Here is a 21,146-nt window from a genome sequence, read left to right as displayed (position 1 = left end):
AATTTTACAAGTAAATCAATATACAAGTATCTTAAAAAAATATATATTATGAATCTACCTTCAGTCTCCAACCACACAGCAATCATTACAGGGAAAAAGGAAAACAAGCCATGTTCCCATCAGTGCTCCAGCTGAACTCAGAGGCTGAGGATGGGGATGGAGGGTGGAGGAGAAGGACCAGCCGATGTGGAGAGGGATATTTGCTGCCAGAGGAGGAAGCATGAGCCAAGACATGAAGCAGAAGGTAGTGAGGAAAGAAACACCCAGGGAGGCTGGGCAGAGGGCAGGGAGGGAGTCTCAGGGCTGTCTGGCTGAGTCTGCTACCGAGAGACACCTTACAAAGAAAAGGGAGTCTTCACTTAAGCAGGCATATGCTAATATAATATAATGTAATATAATATATAATATCACATAGTAAAATGCAATATATGACACCTTTGAGTTATTACAGATGTGCACTAACAAGATAAAATCAAGAATAACAAGTTTTCTTAAATAACACCAAAGCAGGAATTTTGAAAGCTAGGCTCTGCTGGACTCTCCACACCTTTCTGGTGGAGGAAAGCAATTCCCAGAGAAAACACTAAATAAAGAACCTCTAAATGGATTTGTAAAAAAGGCAAACAGGAAGAACCAGCTGGCAACATGTAGGAAGATAAAAGGCTGAGACAAATTAATATGTGGGAGAGAATTTTTTTTAAAGTGAGACACAATAAAGAGACAGAAAAACAAGCTGCTGGCATTTTATTAGCCCAGAGAAAGGAATGACAAACACATTTAGGAACACGACTGCATTTTGCTGCATGTGCAAGGCAGGATTCAGGATCCAGCCTGTCCCTCCTCGCTGGCAGCAGTGTCCAAGCAGTGGGTCAGATGGGCTGGGAGTGGTGGCACAACCCTTGCTCCTCACTGTGGGGCACTGGCAGCCTTTCTTTAGTGAAATGCTGGATGGGGTTTGATGACTGACATTATAGACAGAGGCTGGACAGGAAAGCTTTTCACAACAAGGCTTTGGAGGATACAATGAGTCTGAATTAGTGCCTGTTTCTAAAGAAACAGCTCAGACAGCTCTGGAATGGCCTCTACCTGGGCTCTGTCCAGGACACTTGTTAGCCCTGTGGAGTAATTGCTCTAATGAGCTCCTGGACAAGCTCTGCATCCTGGACTTTCCCTGCTCAGTTCTGCATCTCCCATTCCTGCAGCAGTAATTACGTTGAGCATTTCGGGGTGAATTAACCCACCTCTGTGCTGACACAGCACCTCTGAGGTCACTGCATTGCATCGGTGCAGAAATGCAACTCTGCCCTTGCTGCCCAGGGTTTGTAAGCTGGACAGCGATGGGAAATGGTGACAGCTGTGGAGACAGCACAGGAGGAGACAGGGAAGGGAAGAGAGATGAAATGGGGAGGACACAATGCATGGAACAACAGAAAAGGAGTGACCTGGGACCTGGACTGCACAGCAGCTCACAGGTTGGGAGGCTCACGGAGCTTGTTCTGTTCTCTTGTAACACTCAAATCTTGCAAAGCAAGAACAAACGAGTATTTCCAAGATGGAGAGACTTAGGCTGAAGGTACAGGGCAGAGAGAGGAACCCAAGGATACAAAGAGCAAGGGCAGATGCCCCTGGAGAGACAGGGTTGATATCAGCACTCGGGCTGGTAAGCAGACAACGAAATTCGCTGTGACAGCTCCAGCAGATGTATCTGTGTTGTAAGAGAGCAGGAACATGGGAATTACACCACCATCAGGAAAAGCTCCCAAGGAATTAACACACCATAAATTTAAGGGATTAGTGAAGAAATGGAAGAAAACAAATAGTTTTGTAAATTACCAATGCTGGAAATCAGCCAGTTCCAGACTGCATGACACAGACAATTATCTCTGATTACAGGCACAGTGCATTTGGAAAAGCAGGCCATATTCTGCTGTGATGCATAAACTATAATTTCTCTACAAAAGTCTGTTTCATAGACTATGCAGACAGGTACAGACTAACACCCACGGTAACTATTTGTGAGGTTTAGATTTTTCTTTATTGGCTTATGTAACATTTGTAAAGAATTACAAGAGATGGGCAAGCTGCTGCTGAAACCCAGCAGGAGTTTCTCAGTTCAGTACACTGAATAATAGAATCTAAACTGCCAGTATGAGCCACATAATTGAAGTGTATTGAAATTAAGGGACTTTTTAGTATATGTATCATATGAAGATAAAAGAAGACAATCTGAGGAGTTCTGGCTGCCCTGCACCTTTGCCTGCCTGGCTCTGTTGCACCACTGGACAGTGCCTGAGTGCAGGAAGCACCTGAACACTCCAGGATGTCAGGCTGTGACCTGATCCTGTGGCTCTGCAGCACAGACCACAGGCTGAAGCCCTGGTTTCCCTCCCATCCTGCACTGTGCTCAGCTCTCCATGCAGAATGAAATTGCTGCAGTTTCATCACCCATCACTGTTCCCACATGTTCTAAGAAATTCTCCAGGACTCTTCTCTGCTGTGATAACCTGCAGTGCCAAGGATGTACCTGCTGGAGGCCTGGCTGCACTCTCAGCACCTGGCAGGTTCTGGAAGGATCTAGTACTCTTCATCAAGTGAATCAGGGGAGACTGGACTTCGGTAGGAAGAAACCTGGTTGCGTCCACCTCCATGTCCTGCTGAACTTCTCCTTTGGTACTGGATATGCTCAGAGTCTGGAGATGTGAACACTCAGCAAGAAAGAAGCTGAAACAGAGTAATGCTCTCGGTCTCCAAGGTGTATTTAAGCCTGCGCTGTTACCAAACCTACTGTGGTAATTATTTCAGTTGCCTTACAGGATTTGGCTAAACATGGTGGTATAAACCAATGAGTCACTAGCCAGGAAAAAGTCATGGTCTGCATTTGAAAGATGGGAGTATGGGGCCTGGAGCCGGCTCAGTATCACATCAAAGAAGTGTTTAATAAGTGATGCCTAATGGCCATTATGCAAATTATTAATGGTAATTACAAGTGACAAGATAAAATCATATTCCAGTGTGGTTGCACAAACATCACTGAGGCAATGCTTATGAAAGCAAAGTTCTGTTGAACCAGACACACCTTTCTTGTAGTTGACACAAGAAAACATTATCAGCTTTGATAAGCAAAGCGAGGTGAGCGTGTGGAGCCGGGCTGGGCACAGCGACAGCCACAGCTCCCACAGGACCAGACTGTCCTGCCCACAGCACCCCTTGGGAACGTGGCATCCTCCTGCCTCCTCCATCCTGTGCACCAATATTCACCCTTATCCCCTCTTCCTCCCCTTTCACTCTCTCTTCTTGTCCATCAAGCCCACAAGACTCAGCAGCACTGGAGCTGACGTTGTGTGCGACCACTGCTGATTGTCCTGAGCGAGGGCCTGTTGTGGCTTCCTGCACCTGAAACCAATTGTTTCCTCCAGTCCTACACTGAGGTTGCAAATCCTTTAGGGACACGTTTATGTCTTAGACTTGCACAGTCCCTTCCCTGTGTTCTGCCCCAAGGCTGTGTCCCAAGGCTACAGGAATGCAGTCATAACAAAAGTGGAGGTAAAGAAATCAGTTTAGTGGGGAAAAAAGCCAGTACTGAGGGAACACAGCCTGTACCTGTCTTGGTGCCGAGCCCCGGAGCCCTGACAAGGCCATGAGGACAGAGACAACACCACAGTTTGTTTTTAAGATACAACCAGGTTAGCCAGGGACTGGCTCCTGGGTGCATTTGCTGTAACAAACACATATTCACAGTGAAATTGGTAGGAGCCCAGAAAAACTCTAAAGAATGCAACTGCATCCCAAATATGAGTTCTTTGGAAGAATCGTATGGTCATGTCTAATCTTCAGTGGTAAATTGGTATTTGAGTCTATGGACGATTCCACCAGGACAGGAGTGAAAGGTTGTATAGTGCTGCTGCTGTTGTTTTGTGGAGCAAGACCTGTTACTTCATCCCATCAGAGAACTGCTGAAGGAAGCAGGGGTGGGTGCTCCATGCCCACCCGTAGAGAAATGCCCAACTCTGCAGTGTCTCCTCCTGAACCCAACACTCTGCAAAGGAATGAAAGGCACCACCAGCCCTGTCTCTGCAGGTTGCTCTTGGGTAACTCCTGAAAACCTCCCCAGCAGAAGCAAAGCTCCAAGCAAACATTATATTAATTTCTGTTGGCTCCAACAGCCGCACCCTGTCTTCAATTATATTCCTCAAAATGACGGATGAAAGCCAGATTTGCTCCCTCTCCTCCTTTTTGCTCATGGTTTTCCCGACTGTGAGTCTAGGCTGTGTGGGGAGCACAGGGGCTGTGTCTTGGGGGAGGATGGACTTGTATTTCAGGCACTGCAGTCTCAGCGAGGAATCCGAGCTCTGACAGACTTCAGCTTTGTCCTTAAGCAAGTTATTTCCCTGCACCATATGAATAATGAATATTCCTGGATGCCGCCAGCCGTGGGTAGGCGGCTTTTTATCATTTTTGATCTAAGTAAAGAAATAAATTATCCCACTGGAGAGTGGAAAGCTTTAACTCATGTTGGTGTGAAGCCGATTCTATCTAAACATGCTTGGGGACACTCTCCTGCCATGGAGACAGCAGTCACCATTTCTCATGAGTAAAAGTGGCTGAGGGTACGAGCGTTGGTTTTCTCCACTCTTCCTCCCAGAGGTGATGCTGCTCTCAGAGCCCATTCAGTGTCACCCTCACTGCCAACAGGGATCTATCACAACTGCTCCTGTACATATGGACATCCTCAAGTCAAAGGCTGCTTTGTGAGTAAGAGCTGCGTGGAAATTCCATGCTGTAGGGAACAGAAGTCGTCTTCCCCCAGAGAACAGAATATCCTCTCATTACAGAGGCAGCTGGAGAAGGACACTGGCACTGGTGGAGCTGGTTCTCTGAATTCTCCCTTGGCTATAGCCTGCCTGGTTGGGAGGTTGTGCTCCTCTGACCAGCCAGACTGCGCTGACGCCTGCTACTGCTCCAACAAACTCCATAAGAAATGCAAAAAGCTTTTCTCCTTCTTATTCGGTGCACAGTACAATCTTCATAATGGCAAAGACCTGCAGAGTCCCATCTGAGTCCAGGGATCTGGATATATCGCCTGTGGATACTCCCTTTCTTGTCACCTCTGTCTTTATCTCTCATCCTCACAAACTGAGAAAGCATGGACAGCAATTAAAGCAATTGAAAAACAACTTCAGGAAAATCCTTCATACACTGCAGTTGCCATCAACCTGTGTGTCACCCACACACAGGGGACACTGAGCAGGCCTGAGCTTCGCAGTGTGAGCAACTTGAGTTCTTGTGTTTGCACGACTAAGGACATTTAAGCTATAAATAGGTAACTAAAACTTAGTTGGGGAATTAGTATGGGGATTTATCTCAGTGATTTTGGAAATCTCACAGCAAAGCAGGTATTAGAGCTGTGCCAGCTGACCAACATCCACACCACAGTGTCCGTGGTCTGTTCTCTACTACAGTCATAACTGTTCACATTTTTCAGAAGTGAGAAATTCTATTAGTTTCCCATTTTTTGTTTCACAAGGTCTACCATAGCATGTGATATAAAAATTGTTATTGGACTAAGAATAAATACAAATTAATAAAAGATAAAAGGCACTTTTGATGTTATAAATACCAATGGTTCTTCTTTGTACATAATCTAGGGCAACTTTTTTTCTTGACTTGTTGCAAAGTTTGCATCATACAAAAAAAGCTGATGACTCATAAAACACTATTTTACTTTTTGGAATAAGCTGCTGACATGTAAAGTATCTTCCTTGTGAACTGGGATTTCTAGAGGGAAACTGCCTATGGGCTATTTAATCTTGGCATAAACAGCCAGACTAGCCAGCCCCGTGGGAAGAAGAAACACCCCACAGGTGACACCCCCTTTGGAAGGTATAAATGGAGACCTGCAGCAGCCGCCAGCCTGCAGTCGGACTCAGTATCACGCTCTGCATCTTGCTTTGGGCTGTGGGTTGGCGCTGCAGCTGGGCCTCGCCATGAGCTGTAGTATTAAGCAGACAACTGGCTCTCTCAGGGGCAGGACCAGCGGGGGCAGCTGTGTGATCGGTGGCGGTGGTGGCGGAGCGCGGATCTCCTCGGTCTCCTCTGGAAGATACACAACCTGTGGCATAGGCGGTAGCCGAGGGTTTTCTGGGAGAAGCTACTGTGGTGGTGTGAATTACGGAGGAGGACTGAGCACCGGCAGTTTGGTCGGTGGAAACTACGGAGGTGGCTTAGGAGCCGCCGTCCTCGGAGGATGTCCAGGCATGGGATTCAGTGGTGGCAGCGCTCGCTTTGGCGGTGGCATGGGAGGTGGCATGGGTGTGGGTCTTGGTGGAGGTGGTTTTGCTGGTGATGGCATTCTTCTTTCTGGTGACGAGAAAGTCACCATGCAAAATCTGAATGACCGCCTGGCTTCTTACCTGGACAAGGTGAGATGCCTGGAACAAGAGAACGCTGACCTGGAGTGCAGGATCAGGGAGTGGTATGCCAAGCAGGGCCCTTTCTGTGAGCCACGGGACTACAGCTGCTATTACAAAGAAATAGAAGATCTTCAGAACCAGGTAACATCCCCTCTCAGCTGCTTTCTCCCTTGCAAGGCTCTCTCTGGTGCTGGTTCATAACTTAGTCCATTATTTGGAATAACAAATTGTTGTTGAAAAATGCCTTTTGCAAACAGCTATTACAACTTCTGCCTGTGGAAAGCCCAGAGCTCAGAGATAAAACTGGAAAGTTTGGGCTGTCTCTGTTGTGGTTATTGATCAGACATATTGAAGGGGAAAATGTTACTTCATGGAAATCATCTGGATGGGCTCAGTAGTCGTTCTGAATTTAGTTTGTGCCAAGGAGGTCAAATAGATATACAGCAAGAAAAGAACTAAGAGATAAATAAATAATGGATCACGTTAATTTGCCTGAATTTATATTATAGCCATCAGTCTTGCAGAATTCCAGATAAACTTTAATTAACTGAAATTAACTTTAATTCATTTACTTCCAGTTAAACATCTAATTAAAACTAAGAAAAAAGAGAACATTGCCATAACAGATTTAGAATGGGCAATTTTAAATTCAAAACATTTGCAAAGTGTTTGGCAAAGATTTAGGATGTCAATGCACAAAGAAAAAAGAGAAAAGGATCCAGGAAAGGGAATGAATAAGACAGGTTCATCATAATTCTCGAAATAAAACTTTAAATCTCATAAGACTTAGATTTAAGAGGCTGATGTAGATTGTAGCAGGTGCTGGACAGTAATTACACCTCCTGGATTCTCTGCACCTGAACCATGAATTTTATCATTTTAATGATTTCACTGTCCTTCCCTGAACATCCTTGTGAGTGCTGCACCTCTCAGGTCCTCATCCCTAATGCCCAGGATTTAAAAAAAAAGAGAGCAAGAAAGAGAGTCTGGTTGCACCAGGCAATGGGTGCAACAAAGGAACAAATGCAAAAGAACAAATGTTCTTTTTCCAGATTGTCTGTGCAACCATAGACAACAACAAGATCATTCTGAACATCGATAACAGCAGGATGACAGCCGACGACTTCCGAGTGAAGTGAGTACCTGGGGCTGTCCCCTCCTCTGCCACCACCCTCAGGGCTCTCAGCTGCTCTCCTGTGACCCAGGACAGGCTGGAGGCTGTGCAGAATTATTCTCTCATCCATTGTCGCTAGAGCTGCCCTAATTAGGGGCAGTTCCAAGAGGGGAACTTTGGGATGCCAAGCTGGTTTCAAGTAGAGATTGAAGGAAGCAGAAGCAATCTGCAGACTGGGAGCAGTGAGGGTTCAGCCAAGCTGCTGTTCCAGCAGGTGCTGTCTTTCAGACGGGAAGGTTTTGGTTTTTCCTGTCAGAGCTCAGAAATGCCGGTGATGTCAGACACTGACTGCTCTTTCTTTCTGCTTCCTCCCTCACAGGTACGAGACGGAGCTGGCCCTGCGCCAGAGCGTGGAGGCCGACATCAACGGGCTGCGCCAGGTGCTGGACCAGCTGACGCTGTGCAGGTCTGACCTGGAGGCACAGCTGGAGTCGCTGCGGGAGGAGCTCTGCTGCCTGAAGAAGAACCATGAGGAGGTAGGTCCTGCCCTCTCCTGTACAAAGCATTCACTCCTGTGGGACCCAGCACCCCAGGGTGCTGCTGAGGAGGGCAATGGTTGATGGAGACCATAGTGTGACCCAGGAGCTGTCAAGGTCCATCAGAGAGGGGCTTTGCAGGGCTCTGCTCCCTCTGAGAGAGCTTGGCTCCCTCAGTTCTTTCTTCTGTTCTAAACCTAACCTGATCTGGATGGTGTTTCCAGGAAATGTGCTGTCTGAGGAAGCAATCGACTGGAGATGTGAGCGTGGAGGTCAATGCCTGCCCTGGCCCAGACCTCAGGAAGATCCTGGAGGAGATGAGGTGCCAGTATGAGACGCTGATTGAACGCAACCGCAAAGAAGTCGAGGATTGGTACGAGTGCAAGGTGAGTAAATTCCCACAGCTCTGACTTTCCCTGGCTAACACCCAGGCAATTGTCCCACAGGAATTTGTTACACAAAAGACTGTAAGAGCATTTAGCATTTGTTGACACTGACCAAGTGACACAAGGGAGGGACACTGCCACTCTGTGTCCTTGTCATGGGCTAAAGGAAGTGCTGCATGTTGGTGGGACTTGAGGTACGAATTCTCTACAAAGCAGCAAGTGGTGAGAAGAATTACAAGCAGCACTATTAGAAGAGCAAAAGGAATGACCAGCCAGGTTTACGCTACCATTAGGATGAGAGTTTTCACCCAAACCTTTCTCATTTCATGTCTTTGCTAATTTCTTTGCTCTTTCCTTAATACTTGATCCAATTTATGCTGCACATTCCCTGAAGCTCTTTATCCTGGATTGGTGATTTCAGATCGAGGAGGTGAATCGGGAGGTTATTACAAGTGGTCAGGAGGTGGAAACGTGCAACAACCAGGTGACTGAACTGAGACGCCAATTGCAAGCCCTGGAAATCGATCTCCAAGCTCAGCTCAGCCAGGTGGGTGATGAGCTGGTGCAAACCTCATCCATCTCACAGAATTCATAGCTAAATGCAGTTTCTCCTGCCTGTATTTGTCTCATGTCCCATGTCACTCCTCAGAGGGACAATCTGGAGTCCTCGCTGGCGGAGACAGAGTGTCGCTACAACAACCACCTTGCTGAGCTGCAGAGCCAGATCACCTGTGTGGAGCAGCAGCTGGCTGACCTGCGGGCAGAGATGGAGTGCCAGAACCAAGAGTACAAGATCCTGCTGGACGTTAAGTGCCGCCTGGAGCAGGAGATCCACACGTACCGCTGCCTGCTGGAGGGTGGCCAGCAGGACCTTATGTAAGTGGGCTTGGGATACACCAAAAAAATACAATAAAATACCTGTGTCCTGGTTATTTCAACATAAGAGCAAAGTGAAGGACCTGCTGAGCTCATGCTCCTTTACTGACCTGTTTGGTCTGCCTGGTGCCATAGTGGTGACCTGCTTTCTTTCCTGTGCTATTGGTGCCACAAGGAAAACTGCAACATTTTGCCATTTTTCTGCCAAAAAGGGAAGTAGACTGAAAGCAGCAGGGACCCTGACAATCTGTAACTCTAGCTTATCTGTCATTTCCGTCACTAAAACGTTATTTTCCTTTCTCCTCAGTCAGCAAGGAGGAATTGGTCAGTCTTCAGGTCTCGGAGGAGGAGTTGCAAGAAGCAGTGGGATAGGAGGAGGAGGCATCATTAGGACAAGCCACACTTACACTTCGTCTGCCCAGATCCCATCCTGTGCAGCTGCGGAGATCCAAGGTAAGAACTGTTCCACTCGAAACATTTCCACAGTCTTCTCTGCTCTAATGCAACACTGATGGGCTGGAAGACAGATCTTTCCCACGTAGCTTACAGTGCTACTTCAAAGTTTTATTGTGGGGCCTCTGGGAAATACAGGATAGGAGCCACAGAGGAGTGGCTGAGAGGAGAGCTTTTGGGAGCTGGGACTCTTCTGGGAGGCATGAGAATTGCCAGAGGGAAGAGGGATAGAAGGGAGAGGGACAGAGCCAGCATGCAGGCAAGCCATGAAGAACATGGAGGAAAGACTGACGTGAAATGTGGGATAAAGGAAAGAAGATGAGAAAGAAAAGTACTCAGAAATTAGGTGGACAAAAAAAAGGCAGGGATCATGGGAATACTGGCAGATAATTACTAGCCCTAATTCAAAGGGAAACTTCCAGCCAAATTGAAAAGGAAAGAAGGAATATAGTGACAGTTGGTCCAGGAGAATGATGTGAGCAGGGGCATTGCTCTAGCATGGATCCCAATGCCATTCCCTCATCCAGATCACTGCTGGAGCAGTGTCTGCAGCTTCCACCTTTTGGCATTTTGATGCAGCCTGGGCTGCAGCCACTGACAGATCCATCTGCCAGGCTGGCAGGAGCCATCAGATCTTCCCAGGAAGGGGCAGTATTTATCTGAAATTCTAATTGAATTGGCTTGTGAAACGATCACGTGTAGGGAATGACAGTGTGGGAAAGAATCTATTTTTGCTATAAACACAGTAACGTTTCCTTTGATCTCTCCAGTGCCTTGCCGAAGGATTTGTGATTAAACAGAGAAATGAGAATATCCAGCAAGAGAAGCCTGAAGCAGAGCTACAGATGAAAAGAGAGAATATTTAGTGCATGTGTCTGCAGAGAGCACGGAGCGTGCTCGTCTGTGTCGCTCAGCAGTGCTAAGCAATGTGTAAGAGGGATGAGCAGAGCATTGAGCCACATTCTGCTTTATTTTGCTATTTGCTTTTCAGTCTGTGCTGCTGTGTGTGGCCCAGCACCACGACTATTGCTGTAGTCAGCCAGGGCTATGATCACTTATGTACCTGCTGGTGAAAAATGTCTAATAAAACTTTGCTTCTGCCTAATGCAATCAAGAACCTGTGTCTGAAACTGAGTTCCTTTTGAACACCAGGTGCTGATCCATGAGCAAAGGGCACCTCAACTGCTCAGGATCATCCTGCACTGGGAACAAAGCTGCTTTGCCAGCAGGAGAGTGGCCTTGCTGACCTGGCAGGTCTTGTCCAGCTCTTCCCTGTTGTCACAGCCTGAGGCAGATGTTGCCCATTCCTGTGTGACACTTGCCCTGACCCCATGGACAGGCAGGTCAGGCAGAGGCTTGTGTCCTTCCCACACAGCATTGGGCTGAAACAGTTTTAGAAGAATTTTGAAAGTCAGTAATGGAACATCTGGAGACAGTTTGCCTTGGTCCCAGCCTAGTGCTGACAGAACTGGGCTGAGCCCTCTCATGCTCCATCCTCCAGCCTGGGGACTGTTGAGGATGAAATCCTGGTCTCCACAGCTGATTCAATTTCTGCTGACATAGCTTATATTCAAACTTATCCCTTTCATTCTGTGGAAATCTTCACACTGGGAAAAGAACTGCAGAAGATTTATCTCCTCTCCACACAGTGATTGAGTCATTTACTGGTCATCCTCTGATGGCCAAGAGTTTCAACTGAACATCAAGAGTGATTGAAGGATCATCTTTGTGTTAAACACACCTTGTCTGGGGAGCTGCAGAGGGCAGAATGTGAACTGAAAAAGTGCAGCTTACCAGAGAATAGGATTGAGAGAAAAGCCAGCAAGGGCCTTTGGACATCCAGAGCCACCCAGCTGTCACAGACCAGGCAGGTTAGTCCCTCCCTGGCCTTGACCAGCAGCTGTGTAGCTGCTGCTGAGCTGGTTTTGTCCTGGCCCTGTCCTGCCAGAGCAGCCGTGGGTCACAGTGAGCTGGCAAAGTTACTCTGGGTTTGGAGAACTGGCAGTTCAAAGTATTATGAGGGTGTTTTGAGGATTAAATTGTTGGTGCAGAAAGACAAGCAGGGGTGGTTTTGGCAATGGTGTGGCTGTTACAGGGTCACATTCACCTGTGAGATGACCCAGTAAAGGAAAACTCCTGGTTATTCCTTTTCCATCAAAGGCTGGAGGTTATGGAACAGCCAGACTCAGGTCAGGAGAACAGGTACAAAGACAAAACTTCAGGACTGGACATACAGTATAGTGTGGCACACTTTTCTATTGCCAGTTCTTTTATAAAGACACCAATTTCTCTGATGAAACAGAGCTAGACTTCATATGGTAGCAAGTGCCTGAAGAAGTTCAGCCACTAAAGTCTCAGGGAGCAGGTGAAAGGTGCCCTTCTCCTGTTGTGAGAGGCCACAGAGAGAAGATGTTTCAATGATATTTCTTTATTTCTTCTACTAGACACTGATAGTATCCGTGGGCAAGACAAGATAATGCAGTACTAGAATACCTGCAATGACTCAGAGGAGTGGCCAAAGTTAGTTTTTAAACCAAGACTAAATTAAACCTTATTTAAAAGTTTGGTTCTGCCCTACATGAAGTCCCACACTTGAAGCAGAATTCTTTCAGTTGACATGTATGGCCAGTGCTTCACAAGAGATCAAAAGATATATTAATTGTGGCTATAATGGCAAATCTCCTTGTGTTGGACTCCAGTGGATATCCCAGTTGTTCTCAGAGCTCTGGCTGAGAAGTTGAGAAGCAAATATTTCCCTGTCCATCTCCATTGTGTTCTCCTGCCTTGTTCAGTGCAAAAACAGACAGTGAGATACCCCAATGCTGCCCTTTTTAGCCTCAATCCTTCCCAATCTGAGTCCTCACATTCTTGTTTCTAGAAATATAAAGACACTGCACTGAGACTCTTCCAGTTTCCAGTCTTCTGGAAACTCTTGGCTACCTGTAGTATGTAAAAGCTTCCCAGTCACTCCTGGCAGCCCCAGCTGATTCCCACCAGTTGTGGGCTGGTTCCTCCTCTTGCGAACTGCTGCTGACATCTAGCTGCTCCTCCAGATTCCCTGGGCTCATATCAAAGAGCTTCCCACCCTTTCCACCACATCCAGCAGGTCCAAAGCATGCACTTTCATAAAGGAGCTGTCCTGAATTCCTGAGAGGTGAAAGAGACCAAATGACACGGCCAGAAAGTCACTAATGATCCAGAAATTATGAATATGCCTCTGGAAAGCCCCCGGGGGGTATAGCCTCAGCTCCTGGGACGCTGTGATGTTGTTTGTGGACCTGCAAGTTGGGATGAGTGTGGAAGGCAGCTCAGGAGAGGCAGGTTGTGATTAACAGTTCCCCAGCAGAAAACACCCTGGAAACATTTCATTTATTAAAGAGCTGCAAATTATGAGCTGCAAATGTTGGAAGCTACATTTCCATAAGACTTCTTTGTGTGGATGAGACGGACCCAGGAAGCTCATGAGTTCAAACAACAAAATGAAAACATGAGGGAAAGCTTAATTTAATTTTTTAAGGTCTCAAAACAATTACTTAGTTTTGTCTTAGTTTATCTAGTGCCCTCATTTCCTGGAGATAAACAGGAAAAATAACAAGCCAGAGGGAAGTGTGTGCAGAGAGAAGCTCCTGGGCACAGGGCGTTGTGTCTGCGAGGGGCAGAGGGGACCGAGGTGTCTCGGAGGAGCAGGAGCGTCCCCAGCCTGCAGACACCCTCCACTCCCACGGAGTACAAGTCATCCCGTGTTTCTGCCTGCTCTACACCGATGTGGCCGTGTGATAACTGCGGGGCTGGGGAAGGAATGTGTGCTCACTCAGGAGATGCTTGCTGCACGCAGCTGTTGGGAAACTCCGGAGGAATTATCCGCAGACCAGCGAAGCTTCCAGCGACGCAGCTTACAGCAGTTTCGGTTTGCTCCTGCCACCACACCCTGACTCCCAATTATGTTCTCCAACCCTAGGAATGAAATCTGGTGATTCCTTCTTATACACAATAACTTTATTAGAGCTTTTACCTATTCTGAGCTTTATTTCTGTGGGGTTTGGGCCAGAGGGAGGCCCAGGCTGTCAGGGAGGGCAGGCTGACGTGCAGCCACCGTGTCTGGGTCCAGCTGCAGCTCAGCCAGAGGCTTTGTCTTGGAGTAAATCACTTAGGGAAGCCTCTCCACATCTGTCTCCGGGCTGCTGGAGAGATCACTGGAACGCTTCTGCCTTTCATGGCATGAATAAGGAACATCCAAGGAGGCAAAGAAAAGGGGAGATATCTTTTCAACAGAAATAAGAGCAATAAAATGATGGGTAAATCCATGAATACTGGGATAAATCAGCCCTTAAGTAAAGAGATCATTTACCTGCCGTAACAATAGCTAGTCCAATCCACAATCCTGACACTAAGTGAGGATTTCAGCAAGAATTTGAACTCACTTTTCCCTGGTGAAGGGGATTTGGAGAATTTCTTGCAAGGAACAGTTAGTTGGGTTCAGAAAGCCATGGAATGCCTGCCCCTTGCTCCATGGCCACTGGAAAAGGGCTCCCTAGGGAGAAGGCCAGTGCTCTGGAGCATCAGCAAAACATCTCATGAAAAGAAGCTTAGCCTAAATTTTGATTACAAAATCGTGAAAGGCGTTTTTATTTTCCTTGCTTAATTAGGATTTGGAAACATTACTGATAGAGTCTCTAGTCTGTACCAAATCCAGCTTCTCCAGCCCAGGTAGAACTGCACAGGGCAGTGACTGCTCTGCAGCTCTTTCAGCAAGTCTGTCTTTATATGTCCCAGGACAGCAAACTCGAAGCTCTGATTAAAATGAAGTATGTATTGACAGAGAAATTTGCCATAGGATGTTTCTACTCCCATCCACTGTTTCAAAACCACCCTTTCCCAGCAACAATTATAATCCATAATGAGGAGAAGTGCAGAAATTATCTTTCACTGAACAACAGGAAATACTTAAAGTACTTTTACCTTCCTTTACACTCTCCACATAATGAAACAAATCCTTTGTGAATTACTGGAGAGCCGCAATCATGTATGAAGAACCTTTCATCCATGTCCATTACAAGATCCCTCCTTAGTCTCACTTGTCTCACAGCAGAGTGTTTCAGATTTGTCATCTTGGCAAAGGAGAGATTTAAAGGTTAATCTCTGTGTCTCTGATCTTTCCAGAGTTCTTACATCATTCTTCATACATCATTCGGAAAGCAAACTTAGTATTTCTTCTTTCTTTTTCATCTTACATATTCCAACCTCAGCACCTTGCATGAAAACTGCTTATTCAACTCAAAATAAAATGAAATAAATTAATGAGAGATAAAGACCTCTTTGATGCAATAACCTTTAATGATTTCTTCCTGGTATGTAATTTAGGACAGTGTTTTTCCTGGCTTAATGCTGTAAGTTTGCATCATAAACAAAAAGCTGATGATTCATAAAACATTATTGCTAATGTATTTTTGAAATTAGCAAGAGACATGTAAAGCATCTTCCTTGTCTACCAGGCTTCTTGAAAGGAAACTTCCCTTTGAGAAATTATTCTTGGCACCAATGGCTGGAGTAGCCAGCCTTATGGGAAGAAGAAGCAGTGGTGACACCCACTGTGGAAGGTATAAATAGGGATGGGCGGCCACAGCCAGCCTGCAGTCTGATTTCGTATCAAGCTGTGCATCTTGCTTTGGGCTTCTGCTTGCATTTCCAACCGCTGTCGCCATGAGTTGCAACATTAAGGAGACTATTACTGTGTCTAGCAAAGGCAGGAGCAGCGGTGGCAGCTGCATCATTGGTGGTGGTGGTGGTGGAGCACGGATTTCTTCCTTTGGCATAGGCAGTGGCAGAGGTTTTTCTGGAAGGAGTTACTGCGGTGGAGTGAATTATGGAGGGGGACTGAGTGTTGGTAGCTTGGCTGGTGGGAGCTATGGAGGTGGCAACTGCTATGGCAATGGCCTCGGGTTTGGCCTCGGAGGCGGTGTGGTTGTTGGGGGTCTTGGTGGCGACTGCTTGCTTTCATCCTGCGATGAGAAGGTCACCATGCAAAACCTCAATGACCGCCTGGCTTCCTACCTGGACAAGGTGAAGTGCTTGGAGAAGGAGAATGCTGAGCTGGAGTGCAGGATCAGAGAGTGGTACGCAACACAGGGCCTCTCCTGCGAGCCCCGCGACTACAGCTGCTACTACAAAGAGATTGAGGATCTTCAGAACCAGGTAATCCCTTGGGCTCTTCCTCCCTTTTGGAAAGCTTATTCCTGAATTTGTGTTTAAAACCTACTGTAGTTGTTGAAGGGAACTTTGGTGCTTGTGAGTGTCTTTGCAAACAGAAATTTTGGCAAATTCCCCTTTGACATCGCTGAGTGTGGGGGCACATCAAGGACCTGCAAGGTGGTGTTGGTGGGAGAACACTCTGAAAGAGGAAAAGGATGCTTTGGTATATTGTATTTGACTATCCAATTGTAAATGTAATATTACCAATGTACTCTGAGGAAATGTAGTGGTGTCAGCTACAGAAAGAGTGAAGCAAACTAGGGGACAATCAAAAACATACACTTTGGATGCTTTATCAAATGAAACATTATAAATCTCTAAGTGAGAAAAGGATTAAACTAATTGTCACAGTGACACAAACAGCCTGATATTAATAAGTCCATTATGAAAGTTATGGCTGATTCTAAGGCTTAAAGACACCTTCCCACCATGTTCCTTGAAGGTCCTTAAATCTGAAGTCCAGAACATGCCAGCTTGGATGTCAGTTGAGCTTTAGTATCTTAAGGAAGGTTCTTTAGGTTTATTTTTGAAACATCAGTGGAATTTGACTTCAGATCTTGAAACTGGAAAGTCCCATGCCACAACTCTTTAATTCCCAGCTCTGTGTGGCCGATCTCCTTTCTTCTGTAAGTGAAGGAGGCAAAGCCACCTCCTTCAACTTGTCTGCTTAAGGGACAAGGTTACTTAAGTAAGAAGGTAACAGAAAAAGGGAAATGTGAAGAGTTACTACCTAATTGCAAGGCAGAAAAACCTATAGAGTAGAACAGGAGAGAGGAGACATCTCTCATGGTTTGCTGTTTTCCAGATTGTCTGCGCAACCATTGATAACAACAAGATCATCCTGGACATTGATAACAGCAGGATGGCAGCTGACGACTTCCGTGTGAAGTGAGTGCCCCTCTATGAACCTGTTGCCTCCCCCCTGCTCCTTTCCACCTCCCTGGGAGGCTCAGCACTAATTACAGAGGCTCCAGACACGTCTCCCTACACCACTTCGACAGGGCAGGATGATTAAAGGCATTTTGCTCCTGGTCACCAGCCCTCCCTTAATTAGTGTTCTTGAGAAAAACATTTAGCAACAGGGTTTGTGGTGAGGCTGGGGACAGGCACCTCAGGGAGTGGCCCATTTTCACCCCAGACCAGTGCAGATGGGATCAACAAAGCAGAAATGCAGCTGAATAAGTTGATACCAAATATACAGTGAGCAGGAGCAGGGAAAAAACATTAGAAAAGCTTTTATGTAACAGACATGAAATGGTGCAGAAATCCAAGGCACAGTGCATTCACCTTGGACAGCAAAATGCAGGTCAAAGCATGGAGCTGGGGAAGGAGATTGTGGCACAAACAGAACCCATGTGGGACATCCCCATCCTGAATCTGTGCTTCCTGGCACAACGCAGGTACGAGACGGAGCTGGCCCTGCGCCAGAGCGTGGAGGCCGACATCAACGGGCTGCGCCAGGTGCTGGACCAGCTGACGCTGTGCAGGTCTGACCTGGAGGCACAGCTGGAGTCACTGCGGGAGGAGCTCTGCTGCCTGAAGAAGAACCATGAGGAGGTAGGTCCTGCCCAGACCCTACAAGCATCATGGCCCCTGGTAGAAAGTTTTGCCACTGTGCTTGGGATTTAAAAGATTATCCACTTTCAGGTCATGGCTTTCCCACCAAAAATTTCTGGGGCTCAGACTACTCTGCTTCAGAAGGGGAGGGAGGCAGGGGCAGGGCTGCTCCTGGGGTTGTGCTCACACTGGGAGTGCCAGAGTGGGGAATGCTGCTGCTGACTCCAGTGGATGAAGAAACAAATTTGCTAACAATTTCTTTGGAAAAACACTTGCACCATGCTCCAGTGCCTTTCACAGCCACAGCAGGGAGGAAGGTCTCGTGGGGAGGGCAGTTCTTGGTCACTGAGCTTTGCTCTTCTGTGCTGCCTTCCAAAAGCCACCGTGATCTGATCTGGGATTTATTTCCAGGAGATGAGTTGCCTGAGGAAACAATCAACTGGAGATGTGAGTGTGGAGGTCAATGCCTGCCCGGGACCAGATCTCAGGCAAATCTTGGAGGATTTGAGATGCCAGTATGAAACACTGATAGCGCGCAACCGCAAGGAAGTCGAGGATTGGTACGAGTGCAAGGTAAGCAACACTTGTGCTGCCAACCAGATTGACACACACAGCCCTGGGCCCAGGAGTCTTTCAGAGACCAGACATGGAGACAATAGCAGTTCTTCCTTCCCAGTGAAGCCCAAAAGCAGCACTTATTATACCCTGTGTTCCACAGGAGCCACAGGCCTGTCTGACCAGTTTTTTATGTCCCACCTGGAACAGCAACATTTGCCACAAGGCCTTGTGGTGTGTTGTTGGAACAGAGATATTCCACATTTGGATTAAAGAGATTTAATAGCCACGAGGTGAATGGGATTTATTAAATGAACAAGTAGTGGAGCTGGTAGGGAACACCCTGTGCACAGAGAACCTGCCCTGCTCCCTGTTTCCTTTTGCTGAACACTCATCGTGTTCTGCTCCTGTAAAAGAAAATCCAGCATACCCAGAGGTCCCTAAAGCTCTTTGTCCTGGATTGGTGATTTCAGATTGAGGAGGTGAATCGGGAGGTTATTACAAGTGGTCAGGAGGTGGAAACGTGCAACAACCAGGTGACTGAACTGAGACGCCAATTGCAAACCCTGGAAATCGATCTCCAAGCTCAGCTCAGCCAGGTGGGTGATGAGCTGACTCACAGCTCCAACTGCTCACTGCTGGGTTTCTCAGCATGAACAGCCAGAGCCACCAACCAGCACAATGGTGGCAAATGGCTCGTTCATTTTTGGACTGGAAGGTGACACTAAAGTGATTGGTTTTTTGCTTATCTTATCAGAGAAATAACTTGGAATCATCTCTGGCTGAAACTGAGTGCCAGTACAACACTCTCCTCAGTGAGCTACAGAGCCAGATCACGTGCGTGGAGCAGCAGTTGGCTGAAATAAGAGCAGAAATAGAGTGCCAGAACCAAGAGTACAAGACCTTACTGGACGTCAAGTGCCGCCTGGAGCAGGAGATCCAGACCTACCGGTGCCTGTTGGAAGGAGGACAGCAGGACCTCATGTAAGTATCTCTCTAGATCCACTAGAGAATAAATGAAAATGTCAGGGATCTGCATTACAGATTGGGTATCCAACCTGATCTTCAGTCTTTCTTAAGGCTTTCTCTGAGATGAAAAAGTTGTCTCATGATGAACATTCCAATCAGAATTAAATGTCAGTCCTTGGGATCTGCAAAGTAGAACACCAAATCTGTTAGCTGCTGGTGACAACACTGTCACTCCTGGCATTATGTCCGTATTGGTGACAGTCCCTTTTTTATAGTAAGATGGGTGAGAACTGTCCATGTCAAGGTGGAGCACAAATGTAAAGCAACTCTGAAAGAGAAAGAAAATGTAATGTAAAATACTGTAATGCCTATAAAGGCCATAGTTTGAGACTCTGTGTCATGTAGTCAGTCAGCAGTGACATGTAAAGTTCTAAAATTCCCTATTTCTCTCACAAAATTTATCCCACTAGTCACGGAGGAGGAATTGGAACTGGTGGAGGGGTCATTAGGACGAGCCACACCTACACAACAACTTCAGCTGCCCACTGCCAGGCCCAGGTCCCACCCTGCAAGACTGGAGACATACAAGGTAAGCACTGTGTTTTCACAAAAGGAAAACTGCCTTTGCTCATTTCCTTGTGCGCTAAGGCCAGGAGACAGCACATTCCTAGGATGTGTCAGAGGCATCCACTCAGCATCTCTGTGCTACAGGGGGGATCTGATACAGTGGTGGTGTCACAGAGAAATGGGTTTAAAGAGAGCTTGGACTGAATACGGGGTAGAGGAAGCAAATGGGAGACAAAAAGGAGCAGTAGAATGCAGAGGAGAAGGCCAGGGAGATAGTGGAATTCTGGAAGAAGAAGTGAAGAAGACAACAGGCAAAGCTTAGTAAAGAGTCTGGAAAGAGTAAAAAAAAAGAGTAAACCTATAATTTTACAAGTGAAAATTCCCATTAAAGCAAATTATTTAGGGAATTTCTGGCACTTCCTGGGTTGCTGCCAGCTGCACCAGCTTAGCAGTACATTCCAGAAACAAGGGCACCACCAAGATCTGATATCTCTTATGGGAAGGATTTTACTTGTGTTCCAATCAAATAATGCTGCTGTGTTTTTTTTCCAGTGACCTGCAGAAGAATTTGTGATTAAGGAGAAATGGACTGGAAGGTGACAGGGAAAGCCACAGACAACCCGAGAACAGTCCCTGTTCACTGCACCCTCTGTGCAGAGAAAGTAGAAATAACTCAGCGACGCTTGGCCACGTAGCTAAAGGGGGTGTCAGGAGCCACCTCCTCAGTTCTGCTCTTCTGTTCTGCAATGCTGTAACCTCTAGAAGTTACCTGAGTTAGTCAGGTCACTTATGTACCTGCTGGTGAAAAATGTCTCTAATAAAACTTTGCTTCTGCCTAATGCAATCAAGAACCTGTGTCTGAAACTGAGTTCCTTTTGAACACCAGGTGCTGATCCATGAGCAAAGGGCACCTCAACTGCTCAGGATCATCCTGCACTGGGAACAAAGCTGCTTTGCCAGCAGGAGAGTGGCCTTGCTGACCTGGCAGGTCTTGTCCTGCTCCTCCCTGTTGTCACAGCCTGAGGCAGATGTTGCCCATTCCTGTGTGGCACAGGAGAAGTCAGACAGACCAGCAGAGCTGGAGCTCAACAGTGAAGGAACAGTGACAGAAATTTCTAAGGCTCAGGCAGGTGTGTATCCACACACAGGTACCACCTGAGCAGCCATCTCTGGTGCACATCTCCAGCTCCTCTCCAGATGTGTCAGGTGTTAAACTGGGAGATGTGCTGGTGCTGGGGAGCATGATGTCTGTCACACACGTCTCAGCAGGTGTCTCCTGGCTCTGCGTGTCTCCTGGACTTGTGCAGTGTGAGCATGTCCGAGTAGGGACTCCCCCTCGACAGAGCAGCCCCAGCTCTTCTGTGTCAAACAGAAAGGGGGGGACCCTGCGAGGACAATGCCCCTTCTGGGTGCCTGGCAGCAGGGCAGCTGGTGCTGACATGGCAGATGTTCTCAGCTCCTCTGCTCTTCAGAC

General features: G+C 47.0%; 2 protein-coding genes across 2 annotated transcripts; both read left to right on the top strand.

Annotated features, from left to right (window-relative positions):
* The first annotated feature begins 5,884 nt into the window (after nt 1–5,884).
* Nucleotides 5,885–10,878, top strand: LOC110471858 (keratin, type I cytoskeletal 19). Its single transcript, XM_077788294.2, has 8 exons — nt 5,885–6,551; nt 7,463–7,545; nt 7,904–8,060; nt 8,285–8,446; nt 8,868–8,993; nt 9,096–9,322; nt 9,630–9,775; nt 10,546–10,878. Exons 1-8 carry the CDS (start codon nt 5,985–5,987, stop codon nt 10,569–10,571), a joined length of 1,494 nt encoding a protein of 497 aa, XP_077644420.2. The 5' UTR covers nt 5,885–5,984; the 3' UTR covers nt 10,572–10,878.
* Nucleotides 10,879–15,349: 4,471 nt separating this feature from the next.
* On the top strand, nt 15,350–20,518 carry LOC110471893 (keratin, type I cytoskeletal 19). The gene is made up of 8 exons (XM_077788422.2): nt 15,350–15,967; nt 16,830–16,912; nt 17,425–17,581; nt 17,993–18,154; nt 18,610–18,735; nt 18,894–19,120; nt 19,576–19,694; nt 20,225–20,518. The coding sequence occupies exons 1-8, from the start codon at nt 15,476–15,478 to the stop codon at nt 20,248–20,250; spliced, it is 1,392 nt and encodes a 463-aa protein (XP_077644548.1). The 5' UTR covers nt 15,350–15,475; the 3' UTR covers nt 20,251–20,518.
* Nucleotides 20,519–21,146: the final 628 nt, after the last annotated feature.

This window comes from Lonchura striata, chromosome 27, assembly GCF_050655825.1.
Source record: "Lonchura striata isolate lonStrDom1 chromosome 27, ASM5065582v1, whole genome shotgun sequence".
Classification (NCBI taxonomy): domain Eukaryota; kingdom Metazoa; phylum Chordata; class Aves; order Passeriformes; family Estrildidae; genus Lonchura; species Lonchura striata.
Note: the sequence above shows the minus strand (reverse complement) of the source record. Positions and strands in the feature narration are given on the sequence as shown.

Bases quoted from the DNA above. Each gene is read 5' to 3' on its own strand.
- LOC110471893 (XM_077788422.2), top strand. From the start codon at position 15,476: ATGAGTTGCAACATTAAGGAGACTATTACTGTGTCTAGCAAAGGCAGG. The intron at 16,913-17,424 runs GTGAGTGCCCCT...GGCACAACGCAG, and splicing joins GCTGACGACTTCCGTGTGAA to GTACGAGACGGAGCTGGCCC. The intron at 18,736-18,893 runs GTGGGTGATGAG...TTATCTTATCAG, and splicing joins TCCAAGCTCAGCTCAGCCAG to AGAAATAACTTGGAATCATC.
- LOC110471858 (XM_077788294.2), top strand. From the start codon at position 5,985: ATGAGCTGTAGTATTAAGCAGACAACTGGCTCTCTCAGGGGCAGGACC. The intron at 7,546-7,903 runs GTGAGTACCTGG...CCTCCCTCACAG, and splicing joins GCCGACGACTTCCGAGTGAA to GTACGAGACGGAGCTGGCCC. The intron at 8,994-9,095 runs GTGGGTGATGAG...GTCACTCCTCAG, and splicing joins TCCAAGCTCAGCTCAGCCAG to AGGGACAATCTGGAGTCCTC.